We start from the raw sequence: 20,670 nt of genomic DNA, 5'->3' as shown, positions 1-20,670 counted from the left end.
ACTAATGCTAAAGATGTTCAGTGGTTGTCTGAATCGTATGAGATTTCTCAATCGATCGCTCAATCCAGTTTTATTTTGCAAGGCCCCCTTTGTGATAAAATACTGAGGACCTTACGATTCTTGGGGGTGGTAGTGTAGCATGCTAGTGAGGCTCATAACCGAAAGGTTGCTGGTTCAATTCCCAACTGGGGCATTGCTGTTGAACCCTTGGGCAAGGTACTTAACCCAAATTTGCCTCAGTAAATATCCAGCTGTATAAATGGATAATATATAAAATTGTAACCTATGTAAGTTGCTCTGGGTAAGAGTGTCTGCTAAATGACAGTAATTTTACAACTTTTTTTTGGAAAGTAACATTCACATTTACATCATGATATTATGATATTATATTATATACTATTAGATTCAAAAGAGCTTCCTTTTGCAGCAGCTTGAGATTCCAGGTACCTAAAAGGAGAAGTGGTGTTAATGAGAACAGGTTGGTGGCTATTAAACATACCAGCTCCTTCAACATATTCAACTGCAGCTGATATGTGATGGTGAGTATTTAGCTTTTCTGTAGTCCATATGTTTCTTTGGCGTTGTCATCTCTATGTATAATTATTTCCTCAGTCACAGGCTCATTTTCTCGATGTAATTCACAGTCTAGACACTAGATGGCACTTGAAATCATGCAATTTGTATAAAGTTACAACATTCCTTGAAAAGGGTGTATAGTTTTCACTGAAAATTGATAGATGATTGTAGAAGACAGAAATTTGTATTTCGTTCTTTGTATGGTGATTATATGTGTTAAACAATGTCACTGTACTACAAAAAACAGTGGGTAGCAACAATGGATAGCATTTTATTTTGGAGTGGTGTCACTTTAGTGTGATAGAGGTAATGTGGGAAAATTTCTCTATTCCAAATTGGTATCATGTTGATATCAATACTTTGAGTGGCACAGCTATTTTTGAAAATGTTTATGCACTGATTTATAAATTAAGTGTAGTATTATATGTGTATAATTTGAAATTTTGGCATATACTTAAAATTTAATTTATTTATTTACATTAACAAACTATCATAAATACAATAAGATGCCTCAATTAACACTTGGATTCAGTTTGATCCAGGTATACTGTATTCTGTATATTTTGCCTTGGCCTACATGTAGCTACAGTCAGCATTGATTGAGAAAATGATTGAGAAAACCTCCTGCAATGGAGGAGAGTTGTAAGGTAGTTCCCAAACTTAGGAAATGAGCAATTAGATCATACTCGTCATTTTGTCTGATGTCCCTTTATATCCTATCAATTCCCACTATCAGACAGCTACTTAAGTCTACTAGAGTAAGTGAAGACAGCTAACTTTTCCCTCACACAGGATGACAAATGATCAGACACAATTGAGTGGAAAGTGGTTCAATACAAGGCTGTACTTGTGGAGACTGCCCATAGATCATGGCCTGCCTGTTAGCCAATTCTGTGGGTTGAAATACAATATACACACAGCATAATGTGAAACATTTAAAATGAACTTTTATCAAGGGGTAGGTTTTTAAGAAGCTAATGTAATTTTATAAAGGCATGTTCTTGGGATGATTTGGAATAAAAATGATGAAATATCAGAGTTACTTATAAAATTAGGAAATCTTGATCATCATATTGGTCCAAATATAAGGTGGTCCTAAATATAACCACCTACTCCTTTTCAAATAAGAGAATTAAAAAAATACAAAAAATGTGCTATATGTATACATACTGGCTTCATCAGTATAGATAAATGTGATATTGTGACAACTAGGTTAAAATGAATAAATATAATGTGTGACCAATATATTATGATCACCATTATGGAATATATGTATTATTATGTGTCACTAATAATAATCATTCAAATTCACTAATAAATGGATGAATAGTCCAAAGTGTGTAAAATAGTGGCTATTTTACACACTTTTGCACATCTATTTTGAACTCCCACAATGCACTAAAGGAGAACTAGCTCAGATTGGAGGACTTGACAATTTGAAATCAACTTAGACTCATGGGTGCTTGAGGAAGATATTACTGCCATGGCAATCCTCCTCTCTACACTTGTTTTTTACAGTTAATAGGAAAAAATTACATTTTTATTTTTGCAAAACACACATAATATTTTATGGCATATTGGATTTCTAGCCTTGTTATTGGATTACAAAATTAGCTCTGCCAGATTTCTGACACCCTCTGTGGTGAGTAAGAATATGTTTATTTTTTCCCCTTGAGAGATGAGTAATGCTTCTGCTGTTGGCTGCTGCTGAGTGTTTGAGAGAGATCATACTTTTGTCACACCTCGTGCCAGTAGGTGATGAGCTGACACGAGCTGAATGCTCAATTAGCAATCAGGTAAAGAGGAGGAAAAAAAATTGGAATATAATCTCTCATAAACAAAAATAATATCTCTTGAAGATACTTTCTATCCATTCAAATTGCTTTGATCAGTGGTGCTGCATTTTGCTACTTATCATTACCATTAACAATTTTGACTGTTATTAGTAAGGCTATGTACAATATGAAAGTAGCTAGATGTGAATTTTGCCAGTTTGCATTGAGAGCTGTTTCAGAATTAAGCTATTACATAGCTATAGGGTGGTGGTCAGGTGGTGGGTGCTCTGTGACAGGTTCACATGACTCTACATTTATACCTATTTACATTTATATCATTTCATGGCTCTACATTTATCTTGTACCTTAATACAAGTTGTAAGGATATAAATAGCTTTGGTTGTCTTCCATTTTAGCTTTTTATATGTTTTAATGTATTTTATTATTTGCTTGTGTGAGCTTAAGAGTGGTCCTGAGAAAGGCAGACATGGTGATCTACATTTAAAAAAGGGCATATATTTATTTTCATCTAATTTTGCTTTGTCTGGTTTGGAATGTTCCTAGGCCTCCAAAACACAAAGGACACTAATGAAAGATAGTGATTCTTTTCAGAGCAAACAGGTAGGAAAAAAAAGAATATATTTCTATTCCGTAGTCTCAGCAGCCCATATGGGACACTAATTCACCACTGAATGTGTTTTAACTTTTGCTACTTTACAAGCACCCAGGGTGGTTTTGTGAGGACAACATCAAAAGCCCAAGGCGTGCGCCCGGGGAAAAGGAGCTCAGACGCTCTCAAAATTTGAAATCAGCTTTGCCAGGAACATTGCTGTGGGGTATGCTCGGCACGTCCGAGAAAATTCCCTCCCTCCAGTTAAGTTTAAAATATTTATTGACTTCTTCTGAAAATCCTAAAATCCAAGTCACCGGCGATCTTGTTTAGATAAAAAAATATGAAACGTTATTTGTGAGATAAACTGCTAATGTTTGATCAGGGAATGACCCTAGATGCCTCTGAAAGTGACTGTTATTTTTATAGCCCCTGTGCATCAGACAGGATGTGTCCACTGGCCTGAAAGGAGCCTGAGATGGTTCCCTTGGCTGCAGCTTGCTGCTCTTTTTGGGCAGAGCGGCAGGGCTCCTTGTCACCCTGCCTTGCCTCTGGCAGGGCTCGACCCGGTGGAAGTGGGCGGCGAAGAGCGCATGTGGTGTTTCCCGTTCCCGCACAGCGGCTGTCAGAACCCATCGAGTCAGCAGGGGTGGGGGTGGGGGGGGGACGCGGTGATCCTACGCGTGGGCCAGCTGCTCCGAATCTCTGTCTCACCCTTTAATCTGCGACCCGCGGCCCCCCTGCGGTCGTGACTGCCATCAGCTGCTTCGCCTCACTCCTCCCGCCTCGGCGCTTCGCGCTTCATGCGAGCTGTAAAGCGAAACGACAGGGCCCTGGCGGCTGCGGCGGCTCCGGCCCCTGCACCACCGTTTGCCCTCTGCGAGCTTAAGGTGAAGCCGACGCTGCCTCAGATCTATCGAATGTCAGTTCGTGGGAAATCAAGAAGGCTGAAGCTCCTCTAAATGGAATTTAAGAAGCAATATGTCAATATCGCTTTAATGTTATGGAACCAATTCTTCTGAAATGCCAGTGGTCATGCACAATTGGCCAAGCACAACTGAGTTAATTATATGGCAGCCATAAAAAAATGTCAGCGGCAATAAAATAAAATAAAATAAGATAAAAAACACAAGTACATATATGCATCAAAAGAAATGTGTCACTCAATTTAAGTATATTTTTGGTATCAATTTGATTAATTGATCACTTATGGCATACCGTGTTAAGCTGAAGGGACTATTGTATAAGCACTACATCATCTCCTCAGTAAGAGCAGTGACTTGGCACAGGTGAACGCCAAAGTAACACTGTGAAAATCAGGAAAGAGTAACACAGAAAGGAAACCTTATGACTTGCTTTTCATATGAACAAAGCCTGCATGCCAGATTGCAGCATTCTGCACACCAGCATTTCATCTGACGTGGGCTGTATAACTCATGCAGGCTAGACAAATGCCGCGTTTATTGATGCAACCGAATGAAATGGTGTCGGAAACAGGAGATGGCTGGGCTCACTGGCAGCAGAGTCACGTCCTCTTTAGTGATGAATCAAGGCTTCGTGTAGGCTGCTCCGATGGACACCAATGTGGCGACCACATGCAGAGTGATACGCAAATAGAACAACAGACCAATCGATGGATTGCATGCTGGGATGGGCGGGACTGTTTAATCTCAGCTGAACTGACCTTGTGACGATTGATGGATGGCAAGCTAGCCATCATCATCCACGGTGCTGGAGCGATGAGTCTTTGATTGTTGCGACCTGGCATTTCAAGCTGGTCAGATATGGCTATAAATTTTCTTAGAAAGGTTAGCCCCAGGACTCAAGCCCTGTTTATAAAGAGACCAGAATGGTTTAATCCCAAAATGGTCTACACCATTATTTATGTGCAATGGATTTTTATGTCTTGCTTATTTATTAAGTATACAGCTGTTTTCTATTGTTATGAGGACTGATCTTTTCATGGGAAACGATGGGTGAAACTTTCACTGTTGATGAAGGGGAACCAATTAGCTCGATGTATGCTAATTGTGTCTTTATGCCCCTGTGGAGTGATTATTACAATCTATTTTTGAACACCGTTGGGTATCAATCTATTCCATCTCTTAAATCATAACATAAAGGCATAAAAAACCTTTTAAATGTGATCTGACATTCTTCGGAAATTTATCAGGAGGATTGGAATTCTCAAACCCTGCATGGCCAATTATTCCACCCTGCTCTCTCTAACCTATACACTACATGTCAGTTGTTTCTCCTGTGCTTTGTCATCTGTTTGCCCCCCCAACGCGCATTACCGCTGTGGCTAATTAGGTAAGTGCTCTATGGTAAGTGCTGAGTGTAAGAGTTGCCTCAGCTGATCGCTTCAGCACAGTATGACCCTGTAAGAAATTACGGAAAGTCACTAATGTAGTATATGAACACAGAGGCATTGGAAACTATGTAGGACTTAGAATGGTAGGGTCAGACTCGGCTGAGCTCTCAATCTATTGTGAAAATTGCTACTGCATAACTGAATGGATACTACATGGATTATGCATATATGATAAGATATTATTATCAGCATTAGATGGCAGCAGCAGGGTGAGAAATTGACTTGATTCAGATACAGGAGATGTTTCTACCTGGCCTGTGGTGGCGAGGATAAAAGAATTCAAACTGAATTACTTCAATAAATCTCTAGCCGTATAAATGGATGCTATAGACTTTGTAGATTGCTTGGTATAAGGCAATAGGGTGAAGAAAAATAATAGCAACTTTTCATCAGCTGTTTTAGGTACATGCATGCCACTACCACTTGCGATTAAGCAGTCTGAAGTGAAAACATGTTGTGTCTAACCAATAAGAAAAGTCTCTCTGGCAATGGAAATGTGTTATAGTGTCGTAGTGTCCAATCAATACCCACACATACACACATGTATACAGTATAAGTCTAAAGTTTGAACACACCTGATTAAGATAATGGGAAGCATGCATTCAAAGACATTTTGATCAAAAGACTTATGCTTAAATGCTTAAATGTCTCTTTGTTCCAAATAGTGTATAACAGAAGCAGTTGCAAAGTGAGCATGAGTTTTGTCTCACAGCACACACACCCCTCTTACTAACCCTCCTTACTAACCCCTGGACATCTGTGGCAGCTGCTGTGGCCTCCCCAAACACCCTGGAGGGGCTGAGGGGAGGAGCCAGAGCCGAGGCTGGGGCACTGAGTAGCAGCACATCCAAAATTCAACACATCTCCAGTAATGTTTTTATTACACCTTATGCTTAACACTTTAATGCTGTATCTTAAGTTCACCTATGTTTTTAAAGCAATGTAAATGTGTGTGAAGTGAAAGATGGGTGTATAGAAAACTGGAGGACTGACACTCTTCAGTGGTGCGTCCTTTCGTTGTATAAATAACCCACCTTGTGGTACAGTATACAGATGTGTAAGGCCTCTCATGACAGTGTGAGAGTTAGACAGTAATTACCAGCTTTGCCCTTTTTGTTATTTTAGATCTGCTTTTAGCTTCAATGTAGTAATGAAAGTGTTAAATCCAAACTCTCTCTCTCTCTCTCTCTCTCTCACTCTCACTCTCTCTCACTGACACACACGTAGTAATTGACCAACTGGACTCTATTAATACATTATCACTGGTATGCTACCATCAGAGGGTTAACACTGTAGGCCCCCTCTACACAGATATCACAGATATACTAACTGCCCTGGACATTGCTCTTCATTAGCACTGCACTGAGAAAGAGAGGGAGCGAGGGAGGGAGAAAGAGAAAGAGAGAGAGGGCGGGAGAGCCACCTCATCTGACACTAAAGAGTGAGAGAGAGAGAGAGAGAGAGAGAGAGAGAGAGAGAGAGGGAGAGGGAGAGAGCAAAAAGTGAACAGGAGAACGATCAACACAAAAAAGGAAAGAGGGAGAGAGAGAGAGAGAGAGAGACTGACGTACCCTAGAAAAAAGAGAGAAAAACTAGAGTGAAGAAGCAGACGGTGGAGGGATAAAAGGTAAGAAACGCTTCTTTAAATATCATTCTTGTCAAAGCTGTTTTTCCAGGAAAAAAAAAAAACATTCCATTAGATGAAAGGGTTGGAGGAAGCCAAAACATTATTGCTTCTGTCAGCCTCGTACTGACACTATATGTTTTGTCCATATATATTTCTGTACAGCTGGGATGTGTGTGCAGAACTCCGTGTGACAGATGAAATGGGGACAGTGAGGGGGAGGGGGGTGCTCAGGTGGGGGGGGGGGCACATGAGGAGTGGTGAAGAGACAGCAGATACTTTTGCAGAAGTTAATCTAATCTAATCTGAATTTTCCACTTGTAAAGTTCATGTTGGCAGGGGAGAGAAAATGATCAGTACTCCTGGCACTTGATTTTCTTGGAAAAATGTGTGCTATTTTGATTCATGAAGTACATTCCTATTTTCTGATAAAAAATATTACAACTGTCTTTTAAAGCTTTGTATCATCGTAATCAGTTCTCTAAATATGCTTTACTTTCTAGTTGCCATATGTTAATTTTATTTATACTGTATACAATATATATTCAGAATAAAACACCATGGAGTGCTCTCTCTTAAAATTAAATAATAAAGCATTATATCAAAGACATATATATCCTTTACCACTCTGTGCAGGCTAAGTAATGCCATCTCAAGAAATAGAATAGCACTGATAGCACAGAGAAATGGGAATCAGACACTGGCAGAAATTTCGAGAGCCTAATTTCCTCTTGGCTGTAATGTGTTCTTCCTGTCCGGAGGGAGAGAAAGTGGACAGAGGAGACAGGAAGTGGGGTGAAAGGTTAAGTAGGAAATAATCCATTGTATCTGTAGCCTCATGCTGAGAGGGAAAGGGACTGGGGCCCAGCTGTCTCATGTACTGACTAAACTCTGCAGGTCATGAGCACTGACATCATGGCTTGAGTGCTGACCACAATACACAGGCACTCCAGACTGAAGAGTATAATTAGCCCTGGTTAGAGCCTCTGACATGAGACTGTAGAGTCAGAATACTTTACATAAACAATGCAGAGAGAGACAGAGAGAAGAGGGGAGAGATTATATACAACAGGACAGAGAAGCATTTGTCTTCCTCTTCTCCTGTGTTCAGTCTTGTGATGGACTGTGGTTAATTCATTTTACAATGAGAAGAAAACAGTGGACTGCAGTAAAATTGTGTTGTCTGAAGAAATGATATCTGTCTTATGGTGTGTGTGTTTGTGTGTGTGTATGTATGTGTGTGTGTGCGTGTGTGTGTGTGTGTGTATGGGTGTGTGTGTGTGGGTGGTTGCGTGCGTGTGTGTGCATGTGTCTGTCTGAGTTTTATTGCATGTGTGTATTTTTGCAGTGACCTGGACATATGCAAACTCATGGAGTTTAATCCTGTCTGTAGCTTTTATGGAGGAGATTGTCTTTAACGTCTCCCTAAAAATGACTTACATACAGTGGTATGAGGGTATGTGTACAATGCTAAAAATATCACGTAGTAATACGACCTCGTAATGCAAAACCTAGTAACCCATACTGCCACGCAGTGAAGGAAGTCTGTGAGCAGACTACAAAGCAAAGCAGTGCTCCCTTCTCTGAAATTAAAGGCGATGCAGTAAAGTAAAGGGTGGAAGAATTGTCCTGCCGGCTGAGATGAAGAGTTGGTGGCAGGGAAAGATGCCCTTTTCCCCTTGTTTATTCTGGGATGGATAGTGTTTCATAGAGAGGAGCACTGGGTGTGGACATTCCATGCTGGCTGTCAGATTCCAGCCTAAGAATGCCAGGCCTCTTATTGGCCGACTATATACAGCACACTATAACACCCTAGCCCTCTGTACAGTATCTCCCCCTCTGCATGACTCTCTTTTACTGGCCAAATGTACACAGTACCATGAAACAGCACAGCTCTCTCCCTTCTGCCTGTGCCTGGCCAACTACAGTACAGTGCAGTACCCTATAAGAGCATAACCCTCTCCATCTGTCTCCTTATCAGTTTATGTCATTCTTTATCCTATAAACTAGGTATAAAGGTATAGGTACAGAACCAGTCAAAAGTTTGGATACACCTGATTAAGATAACGGGAAACATGCATTCAAAGACACTTTGATCTAAAGACTTATGCCTTAATGCTTGAAATTTGTTTCTTAGACAAATATAAATAGTGAAGTTGATGCCTACGTATGAATTTCTTTTAAAAAAATCTTTTTTTTTTTTTTTTGCTATTTTGAAGAATCTAAAATAGATTTGTTTTGGTTTCTTTATAACACTTTTTGATCACTGCATAATTCCATTTGTTGCTTGCAGAGGAACAGTTTTGTGGAAAATAGTAAAAAAAATAAACAAAGAAAAACATGTCCAAATTTTTGACTGGTCCTGTAGTTTCTGCAATTTCTATTAAATGTTCAAGTTCACTTTTTTTCTGATACACAACTATGTTGCCACAGCATGTACACATGAAACAAATTAATTAATATTGATAAAGTTCAAGAATACAGTAAAGCTGTGATTAATAATTTGCAATGGTTAAAATATAATGTAAAGTAACATAAGACATCAAAGATTAAAAAAAAAACAATTTTTAAACTAATGTCATAATAAGCATCTTCAAAGTGTGAGTGAACAGGGCAGCAGTGTGGGATAGTGGTAAAGAGCAGGGCTTGTAACCAAAAGGTTGCTGGGACTGCTGTTGTACCCTTGAGCATGATATTTAATCCACAACTGCTTCAGCAAATGTCCAGCTGTATGAATGGATAAAATTGTAACCTACTGTATGTAAGTCACTCTAGATAAGAGTGTCTGCTAAATTGCAATACTAATAAGGTGCTTTTATGTAAATTGGTGTCTCTCAAGCAGTCACAGGGCACAACATATGGCATAGGGCTGCCAGTTTCATCCCCAAAGACAAATGGGAATTTGTCTGTGTCCTGTTGTGCTGTTTTAAGTGTCTCTTATTTCCTTGTACTTTTCACAATTTCTAATGAAGTGTAGCTCTATCTCAGACTGCAGTGCCAGCACAGCTTGTCCTCTTTAGGTACCCACACTTGTTTTGGCCAGTCTTTATTACCAGGCTGTACCCACATATTCTGCTCTATTTTTCTTTTATGGCTCAGATTTGTGTGTGTGCATGCTTGTGTGTGTGAGTGTGTGTGTGTGTGTGTGTCTGTGTGTGCTGTGTGTGTATGTGTGTGTGTGCGTGCTCGCGCGCGTGTGTGTGTGTGTGTGTGTGTGTAGTAGGCAAGGTAATATTGCCATGATATCACATGGTCACAGTTGACTTTGATTGTATGTGTTTGGTTAGGGCTTTCCTAAGGCTGGTTGTGGTTACTGGGCTCAGCACTTTAGCATAACAAGAACTTGCACTAGTTGGAGTGCAAGTCACTGTCTTAAGTGTATCCAGAATTTAATCTATATCTTTTGGATGTCTGTATCTGTCTTCAATCAGCCCTAGATACAGTAATCTACAATCTAAAAACTCCCCTCTCTATCTCCCTCTCAGTGTGTGATTGACTTTATCCAGCATACTTTATAATTATACAGATACTTTCTTATTTTCACTATTTATCTGGCTGGATCTGTGTCCATGTCTATCTCTGTTTGACTGACTGATTATATTGTTTTGCTGTATCTGATTCATTCTATCTCTGTCATACTCATTTTATGGTATACTTTGAAGCTGTGCTTTATATGAATTTGAGTCATTGCAGAAAACAGAGATGACAGAGATGAAGAAAACTTTGGGTACTCAATGCCAATGTAAGTAAAACAGAAAGGCTTTTCTCAGTTTATGTCCCAGGGTCCTCCACCATGTCGTCTCTCCCGAAAGAAACGCCTCCAGAAGATGCCAACAACGAGAGCTTCTGGATGGTAAGAGCGAGAGAGGGATGGAGAGGAGAAAAGGACAGAGAAGCTGTCACTCACTGAACATGGCAGCGTTGACAATGTTGCTGATGCAGAAAGCTGATTATCATAGATCGAAGGACACCATGGAGAGACACCAGCAGCACCCTTCTGTTCAGGCTATCCCTCTCCCAAGTTACAGTAGCAGTCAAAAGTTCGGACACAGCTGATTAAGATAATGGGAAACATGCATTCAAAGACATTTTGATCTAAAGATCTATGCTTAAATGCTTGAAATTTATTTCTTAGACAAACATAAATAGCAATGGCAGTTAATGCCAATGTATGAATTTCTTTCCAAAATAAATTATTTAAAAATTATTACTATGTTGCAAAACTTAAAATATTAGTTTTGATTTGTTTAACACTTTTTTGATCACTGCATAATTCCATTTGTGTTATATCATAATTTTGATATCTTTACTGTTATTCTAAAATGTGCAAAATAGTAAAAATAAAAGAATAAATGTTGTGTCCAAACTTTTGATTGGCACTGTATGTCAGGTGATATTTGCCAGTAATAAGATTTAGTCTTGTACCCTTGCAAGAAAATTCACTATATAGAAGTTGTGTGGTGAGAGCACCTCTGTTTGTCTCACTGATTGGTCAGCTACTGTTCTCAGACCAGTCCTATTTTCCCTCTCCATCTCGCGTGGCAAGCTGTTGCGTGCTGGATTTATCTGTTCTACTTCCAGTATTATTCTTTTGCTTCTGTTAGCTCCCCCCCCCAACTGTCTGCCTCTCATTCTCCTGCGTGTGTCGGTGTTCTGCCTGTGTTGCTCCTGGGCTTGTCTTGGCCCTCTGTGATTGGCCGGCCGCTGCAAGCGCTGGGCTGGCGTCACTGTGGTTGCTCTTGGCACGTGGGGAGATTCCTCGGCTGTTTCCACTTTATTTGCAGAGGAGTGCAGAGCGTGTGTGCGCCCGGCCTGGAATGGGAGATGCCTTGCAGGTTTATTCGGGAGAGCTGCCTGGTGTCTCTCTCACAGAGCAACCGTATGTACGGATTCAGATCCCTCATATGGCTTAATGAAGGATGGGCATGTCCTGTTGCATCGTCTTGCAACGTGGACAGAATGTAATAGTGAAACAATGGAACTTTTAACAGAGAGAGTTTGTAAACAGATGTATACACTAACTAACTGGGCTCAATGGGACCGGACGGTGAAATCGGCACCGTGACCATGCGGTCACAGTCTGGATGGATGCCACAGGATGCTGTCTGTGGGCTGTGTTGAAATGGGATCAAGGGCACTGACTGACTGGATACCGTAATGCTCAGACAGAGAGCGAGAGATTCCTGGATAGACTGAGAGAGAGAGGGAGGATGCACAGTGCCAGGAAAATAGGGGAGCAGGTTGCCAGATTCCACATCAACAAACAAGCACTGACTCTGGAAATATCATTACGCACACACAGACACAAACACACACACACTTTCTCATTCGTTCTTTTGCTCTCTCTCTCTCTCTCTCTCTCTTTCTCTCTCTCTCTCTCTCTCTCGCTTTTATTTCACTCTTTTCCTGTTTCTGCTTCTCTTCATCTTTCATCTAAATTGGCTGGCCTTTTGACAACAATGGCATAATCCATAACGCAATGCAGTACATTTAGAGACATTACTCTTCAAAATCATTTAATACAGCCTAGCACAGACAAGTTTCAAGGATCATAAGATACTGCTCCACAAAACGTGTGCTCTACATAAATAATTATTACCTGGAAATGAAATCAACATCTTTCTCCACTTTTTGACATATAATTAGCTAACTTCTAAGCCTCCCCTCCTTGCGCCTCCTCTGCCTTAGCCAGGGAACTACCAGCGCACGGTGAAGCGCACCGAAGACTCCTTCCAGGCATGCAACGACATCGTGGCCTGCTTCCAGGAGCGCGCCCGAGTGGAGCGGCAGTATGCCCAGCACCTCAGCGAGTGGAGCAGCAAGTGGAAGCCCCTGGTGGACACCAGTGAGTACTGTGGCTCGTGCGACTCTGTGCTGGTAAAAACACAGCACTGGCGCGTAACGCTGCGATCTCTCTGTCTCCGTCTCTCCTCCAGGCCCTCTCTATGGATCCCTCCTCCAGGCGTGGCAGTGTTTCCTCTCCTCTGCCGAGCGCCTGTCCGCCCTGCACTCCTCCATCTGCCGCGCTCTCGTTTCGGAGGACGGGGACAGGGTGAGGACCTGGCAGAAGGAGACTTTTCACAAAAAGATGTTCGGAGGCTTCCGGGAGTCCCAGGATTTCGAAACTGGCTTTGCGCGTGCCCAAAAGCCCTGGGCAAAGAGGTTGAAGAAGGTAAACAGCCTGATGTTAATCACATGCTGTGCATATAAACACCATATGATACACTGCTCTGGGACATTTTTATGTCAAAGTATAGTTTCTTTTTTGATACCGATCACCAACCATTTTTTGTAGCATTCTTTGTTTTATCTGTACACAGTGTAGTTCTCTAGATGTCTCATGATGCTGGATACAGCACACGCCCCTCTGTGATGGTCAAGAGGTTCAGGGACATAAAAAGTGTATTTATTTCTATTTTAAGACCAATGACAAAATTATTCCTTAGGAGAGTTATATTTCCCAGAGGTCCTGAAAGTGAGTTTGGCGTTTAATGGGGTGTTCTGAATGTGTGACTGTCCTAAATGACCTCACTGTGCTTGTGGATGAGGGCGAGGCGCAGTACCCAGTGGTCATTAGCTCCGCGGGTCATGTGATCCTCCTCAGCTGGACAAGGCCCGCGGCGCGTACCACAAGGCCTGCCGCAAGGAGCAGACGGCCTGCAACCGGGAGACGCACGCCAAGGGGAACCCCGACATCGCCATCGAGAAACAGAGGAAGATACAGGAGGAGAGGGAGCTGGCCAGCGAGGAGACGAAGAAGGTGAGCAAGAGAGAGACATAGAGAAAGGCGGGGGGGGGGGAGCAAATTAGTGAGTGATAGTCTGTTCAACTATGTGCCCAGAAGTCAAACGGAATGGCAATTACCATCTAGTCCTCAGATTCCGCAGCATGAGTCAGGGCTTTGAAGCAAAAGGAGATGCTGAGTCCACCCTCATTTAAAGTAGTTGTCATCATCATTATCATCTTTGTCATTTAGCAGATACTCTTATCCAGCGCAACCTAGAATTTTAATCATTTATACAACTGGATATTTACTGAGGCAGTTGTGGGTTAAGTATCCTTCCCAAGGGAACAACTGCAGTACCACAGTGGAGAATCAAACCTGTTACCTTTTGGTCAAAAGCCCAGCTCCTTATCACTACACCACATTGCTGTCCATTCAGGTTCTGGGCTCCACTTACAGGGCAGGAAGGGCTCACCTTAAATAATATGTGATCAGTAGCACTATACACAGACTGCTTAGTTCACAGACATTCATTTAGCGCTGTGTTTTAGCCACAGATCTGCTCATCTTTGTGTTCTATGGGTGAATTAATCTAACCATCTGTATGCATTTTTCATCCCACCCTAATGATTATGTGCTTGATTGACAGATTGGAACAATGTCTGCCCCAAAATGATTCCGTGAACTAACAGTCTATTGTCAATGAGAGCAGAAGCAAACCATACAGAAATAATTATTGGTAGGATTAGCACAGGTCTTGGTTTTTGACGTGAAAATTACAACACGCATTACAATGGCCACATTAGTCTGAGACTTCAGTTTTACTTGAGCTAATGAACGGTGCTAGGTGAGAGTTCAAAGCTTGCAGTTATCTTCAGATTCCAAAGGCAACTGCAGATTTTCATTTATGAGCACAACCTTAGAGAGAGTAAAAGAAAGAGTAAGAGGAGGAAGAGGTCTTTCTGAATAAAATACTGAGGAGATAATGAGGAGTGATACTGGAGAGATGATACTGTAAAAAATCTACTGGCCTCTGTTTTAAATACATAGCAATGAGACCTCTTTGTTTTACATACATAGCCCACACATACTATGAATAGTGCCATGGGTTAACCATATGGCTTGTGGTTTGTGGCTGTTCATTGATGATCACAGGTGTTTTAACACTTGCAGTTGCGTATTTTCACCTGGCTTCTCCAGTGTTAAACGCTTGCTGGCTTAAACGCTTGTCTGTTTCAGTGTCTAACTTATGGTGTGGCTAATGCACTGTTATGCTTTGCCTGTAGATGCGCACTCGCTATGAGAAGGTGTTAGAGGAAGTCACACGGTACGCTCCACGCTACATGGAGGAAATGGAGTCCATTTTTGACCAATCACAGGAGGAGGAAAGGAAGAGGATCAGCTTCCTCAAACAGGCCTTCCTGTCGATTCACAGACACCTGGATATCACCAACAACGAGAGGTAAAAGAACATTAGATGTAGATCAGGTTTAAAATATTGGTGTGTAGGCTGTACTGACTAGTCTCTCTTCCACTCTATCTCAGTGGATATGTAGTAATAATCCTGTGCTTTACTGGTCTCTTCTCCTGTCTATCTGAGTGAATGTATAGTGTTCATACTGTACTGACTGGTCTTCCTGTCTCTCTGTGTTAGTGTGGTATATCTGAGCTATACCTGTACCTATATCTGTCCTCCCATTGTTTTGTGTTAACGAGTAGGATGAGCACTGTACAATGTGGTATATTTTGTTGTGCACGTGTGTGAATGTACAGTTGTTGTAGTGATGGGTTTCTTTCCCTTCTTTTCAGTATGAAAGCAGTGTACAGCGAGCTCCATCAAACCCTCATGGCCATCAGTGAGCAGGAAGACTTGCGCTGGTGGAGGAACACTCATGGCCCAGGCATGCCCACCGACTGGCCCCAGTTTCAGGTGCACTGGCAGAAAGCTTTGACATGTTCTTAGGTTTCAAAATTGATATATTTCAATATTAATCATCACATAAACTCAAACTCCTCCTCAGCAGGAGAGGTGTACCCTGGCTTCTCTGAAGGACCCCTTGTCTTGTCTCACCTGAGAGATAAACCAAGCAAAATGTATCAAGGTTATGTATTTAGCAGTATAGTACATAGTACTATAGAAAACAAACTATGTACTCTGTGTGACGTTGTGTACTGCTGTATGCTGTTAAAGGAAAAGAAGAAAGGTCATACACGCTCTCTGTTTTGCTCTCTCTTTTTTTCTCAGCCTCCATTTCCATCACCCTCTTGCTCTGTCACACTGTCAAATTTAAATTCAAATGCAAATGTGCCTTATTGGCATGAAGAGCAGTCTGTTATTTCAAAGGCCCTTTATAATTAGTGTGCATCATTTGAACATCTCTCTCTCTTTCTTTCTCTTTCTCTCTTTCCCTCTCTCTCAGGAGTTTATTCCTGATAACAAGCAGAAGAAAGGAAAGAAGCCAGTTGAACAGACAGACACTTTGGAGAGAAGGCAAGCTGTACATGCGGTCTCGGTATATTATCTGGCCTTTCAGCATCTGGAAACTGCAGTACCTGGAAAGTGTGTGCTTAATGTCCTTAATACTGTGTACAGTAACTACAGTCTTTCTTCGCTCCCCCTTTCTCACAGCGTGATGATAGGAGGAGTGAAAGTGAGAGCTCTCTATGACTACATAGGACAGGATCCCGATGAACTGTCCTTTAAAGCAGGTAAAACTTTTACCCAATCACACCAATCATATAAACAGATACCATTCATTTCTGTGTAGGTAATGCCTCTATCTGTTTGGCAAGTCCCACAGTAAATAGACTTTCTAAAGTGCCTTTAATTTACACTAAATGCAAACATAGCTATTGAGAAGTATTTGTATTTTATCATCTTAAAAGTGTTACTTTCTTTCTTCTGAACTGTCTCATAAACAATACATTCTTTCTCCCATTCTCTATATGTGTTGCGTTATGTTTGGTCAAATGTTTTCCCCTAATTTATTGTACATACGCTTGATTGACTCTCTTCTGACCCCCATGCTCATCTAATCAGGTGAAGAGTTCCTGAAAATTGAAGATGAGGATGACCAGGGCTGGTGCAGGGGAATGAAAGACGGAGGCAGAGAAGGCTTGTACCCAGCTAATTATGTCGAGGTCTTGCAGTAATGTCATCTCAGGACAAAGGGGAACTAATTGATTATCACGCTCCCTTGTCAAAAATATCACCACGGTGGCAACATGTATCTGTTCCTTTTGCTCCACGTTGTTGATGAAAATGGACCTGGCATCCCAACAGTGGTTTAAACAGACTGAATTCACCTGAATGACCTTTAGTGCCTTCAAGTCTACATTAGGACTTTCAAATGATTTCAACTTTAACTTCAAAGTTTAGAATTTACAGTTATCGGTGACAGTTTGCCACATGTTTGTGTTCCAAGTGAGCTGTGCATCTGTCTATCGGAGCTTTAATTTACCTGAGACTCAATTCAGGGTTTCATCCACAGAGAAAAGTGAATGATTGTAGCTTTTTAAGGGGGCATTTTGGAAAATCTGAGGCATTTTGGAATCAGGTTTCATATTTCTCACTACAAATGAGAGCATGAGATTTATAAAGTTATGTACAGATCTAAGAGAAGCAAGGGACTCAGACTCAGGAAGGGAGACTTCAGACTGGTCCACCAGGAATTATAGCACAGACAGCCACGGCATGAACTGATATTTGCTGTGCCTGGATGGATGCCTGTTAATGTTTTTCTTTTTTTAACTCCAATTACAATTTAGGCTAATTATGCAATTATGATTTGGGCTATTTCTTTACATGTGTAACAACCTATGGTATTCACTTGCAATTACTTGTCAGTCCACATGAGTGACATGAGCTTTTATTCTTTTTTTTCTCTTCTAATGAAATGAGTCTGAAATAATGAATGGGAAATATATTTAGACATGGAAGGTTTTAAAAGCTATATTCTATAACATGACACTTTGACAGTTCTATTATAGTGAACTCCTCTGTAATAGACAGAATTTGAACATGATTTGTATTGTATTTACCCCAAAGATCTGGGTTGTGATAAGTGCTTGATTCTTTTATCAGTAATTCGCATAATAGTAGTACACTGTACAGGATTATTATTCTTGTAGTAGGTGTTACATATTAGTTTGAGCGTCATTACTATGGAAGTGAGCCGTGGTTCACTATCATGCTTTTGAACGGATACTTTTCCTCAGAGGATTTTCCTCATAAATTCATCTTTCTCATATTCCACAACCAAATTAATAAGGTATGGTGTAAGAAATTAATGTTTTAAAAATATGAATTACAGGAAACCATTTGCCAGATTTTGTATGTCCTAAATAATTTGTATGTGATTACTTTTATGTCTCTGATTTAGAAATTGTCCAGATACCAACCAAAATTGGAGAAGAAAGACAGGACTTTGCAACTGCTGTATTTGACCCTGGGGGTGGGGGTTGGGGGGGGGGGGGGTAGTAACAGTAAGTCTGTTTGTCCTTCCATCTCTCTTCCCACCTCCTTGTCTAAGTGTCTGTCAGAGATGCACAGTGACTTTGACTTGTGGGACAGTGACCTCTTGTTGGATTAAAATGCATTCAGAAGATTCCTCATTAACTAGTCTGAATGTATACTGAATAAAATAACCTGTCAGAACTGACAGTGCAAATATTTTACTCTGTGTGTGTATGTGTGTGTGTGTGTGTGTGTGCGTGTGTGTGCGTGTGTGTGCGTGCGTGCGTGCGCGTGCGCGTGCGTGTGCGCGTGCGCGTGCGTGTGTGTGTGTGTGCATTCAAGAGAGTCCCAGTAGCATTGGGAAAGATCATCCAGTCCAGGAGGAGTCGCTGTGGGAACAGAAATATGGGTGGGGGCTGGGCCAGTGTGAGTGCTCGAGAGCTCTCTCTGATTGGTTGGAGACAGAGTACAGCGCCCACTCTGTCATGTGCCATTCAGCTGCATAGTGCACAACCATCTCTGTCATTGGATACCCCAATCAGAGTGTGTCGCACACCGTCCCGGGGCATGCCCATCCTCTGGAGCCATATCAGTCTGTCATCTGTCAGTTTCAGTCACATTCAACCTGCGCTGCTCCAGTTATTCCTCACTCCTTGGATTGAGCCTTCAGTGCATCAGTGTTTGGTTCACCCATTTCTATGTCATCCTCTATTCTGTGGATGACATAGAAAGTGTACTTTCAGACTTTTGGTCCACAGGGACAATGCAGGACAAAACTGTGTCAGAAAGAGGTTCACTGAGCAAACAATTATGATCTTGGGAAAGAGGCTGACCTGGACGTTAAGATGAAAAAGCATGTAACACTTTAATTAAGAAACGAAATGACTGTAACAGAATTTTAGGCCCCAAAATAAACATCAGCCCATTTTAGCATTAATGTAACACGGGGCAAAACACCAGACATACCTTGCTGCTGTACATCAATTTACTGCCAAAATAAATTATTGTAATGATGTTATTACCATGTTAAACATAGAATATTAATTGTCCTGAGGTAAATGACATGTTGATGAAAGATATTTTCATTAACTGCCCTGAAAATTGAAGCAAGTCAGAGGTGACAATAAATATTTCAGGGGCCCGGAACACCAGCACCACCACTTTCTCTGAGGGAGCTCTAAGTCCACAGCTTGTGTGTCTGCAAACAGAGACTCTGCTTGTCATAGGACAAAAGATCAACATTTTACTAAGACAAGAAATACACTTTAATTTCCACAGGCTTTTCCAGCAAAAAGTGAGAGATACATAGCATATCCCTGCATTTTTTTAAAAAATGTCTCATGTTTTTTTATCCTTTCAAATCTCACAAGAAGTTCATTAAATCCATCATTATCAGTTATTCATTCTGTCCCTCAACCCCAGCAGAGAAAATTGAAAAAAAGTCATTTAATTTTTTATGTATTTGCTCTCTCAGTAAGTTTTTATATCTCCCCATAGAAATTATGCTCAGCTGCTAACACACTGGGTCTTAAATCTGTGCATCTTTCAAAATAAATATATATATAAAACAGCAAGCCTTGAAGGGCGTTACATTTTCATTGATTAGATGTGGCATTCTTTAAGATGTAATCCTACAGACAACCACTAGATGACAGCACAGTCTGGTAAGGGTGCCAAAACAGGATTACAGAGACAAGGCTGTGTTTAGTGTGGCAAACTGGGGTTGGAAGCATAGTTAATAATGTTTCAGTTGTATGAAATAAGTAGATATGCTGGGTTATTTTCAGGAAAGTTTTCAAAACCTGGTTAAAACTGGTTAAGCAATAAAAGTTACATTTTGCTGATGTAACTCCAGCGAGTTAACTGGACTTAACTCCCTGGGCTACACTCGGCAAGCTCTCTTTATTTCACGCCTTACAGAACCAAGCTCTTAATTATTGGGTCAGCCTCCAGTGAGCTAACCTGCACTTGAAATCAGAGCACAGCACTGCAAAGCTTCCCTCCGTCCTTACGAAACAATCCCCTCTAGTGCCGAAGCCTAGCCAATCCAGTCAACGAGCAACGAGCGAGTTTCACAACGCATCAGGCTCAAAGCGCCCCACAGCAAAAGTGTAACAAATCAGTTTAACCCAATGAAAGAGTCATGTACTGTACTGCTCTGGCACAATGACAGCATTTAAGGACCCAGTAAATAAGGCTACTGTCAATTCTTAAAAAAAAAGGTGGTTGCTGCCAGAGAGAGCTCAAGGCATGAAACACAAAGACCAAGACAGCTCCTGACAGCTCCACTCAAACTGTGTTGGCGAAACAGAGAGCTTGAAGAGCTCGAGACAAAAGGCTCTGTGGTCTTGGTGACTTGGAAAGGGTCAAGATAGAGATGTAATGTGGAATATCAGGCTCCTAGAATTTGTTTCAGCTTCTGCAGTGAAAAATCAGGCAGCTTACTGGCCGATCCAACAAGGAGCAATGGAGGCCACCTATGAATACCTGGGGGCCCACAGAGTGAATACAGATGCCACATGAAGCAGTAA

At 41.2% G+C, this 20,670-nt stretch overlaps 1 protein-coding gene across 1 annotated transcript; it reads left to right on the top strand.

The window, feature by feature from the left end:
* Nucleotides 1-6,879: 6,879 nt before the first annotated feature.
* On the top strand, nt 6,880-16,951 carry si:ch211-51c14.1 (protein kinase C and casein kinase substrate in neurons protein 3). The gene is made up of 10 exons (XM_036552988.1): nt 6,880-6,962; nt 10,730-10,812; nt 12,648-12,804; nt 12,896-13,131; nt 13,564-13,719; nt 14,970-15,145; nt 15,493-15,613; nt 16,104-16,174; nt 16,313-16,392; nt 16,724-16,951. The coding sequence occupies exons 2-10, from the start codon at nt 10,753-10,755 to the stop codon at nt 16,834-16,836; spliced, it is 1,170 nt and encodes a 389-aa protein (XP_036408881.1). The 5' UTR covers nt 6,880-6,962; nt 10,730-10,752; the 3' UTR covers nt 16,837-16,951.
* Nucleotides 16,952-20,670: the final 3,719 nt, after the last annotated feature.

The sequence above is a fragment of the Megalops cyprinoides genome, chromosome 19 (genome assembly GCF_013368585.1).
Source record: "Megalops cyprinoides isolate fMegCyp1 chromosome 19, fMegCyp1.pri, whole genome shotgun sequence".
Taxonomy (NCBI): Eukaryota; Metazoa; Chordata; class Actinopteri; order Elopiformes; family Megalopidae; genus Megalops; species Megalops cyprinoides.
Note: the sequence above shows the minus strand (reverse complement) of the source record. Positions and strands in the feature narration are given on the sequence as shown.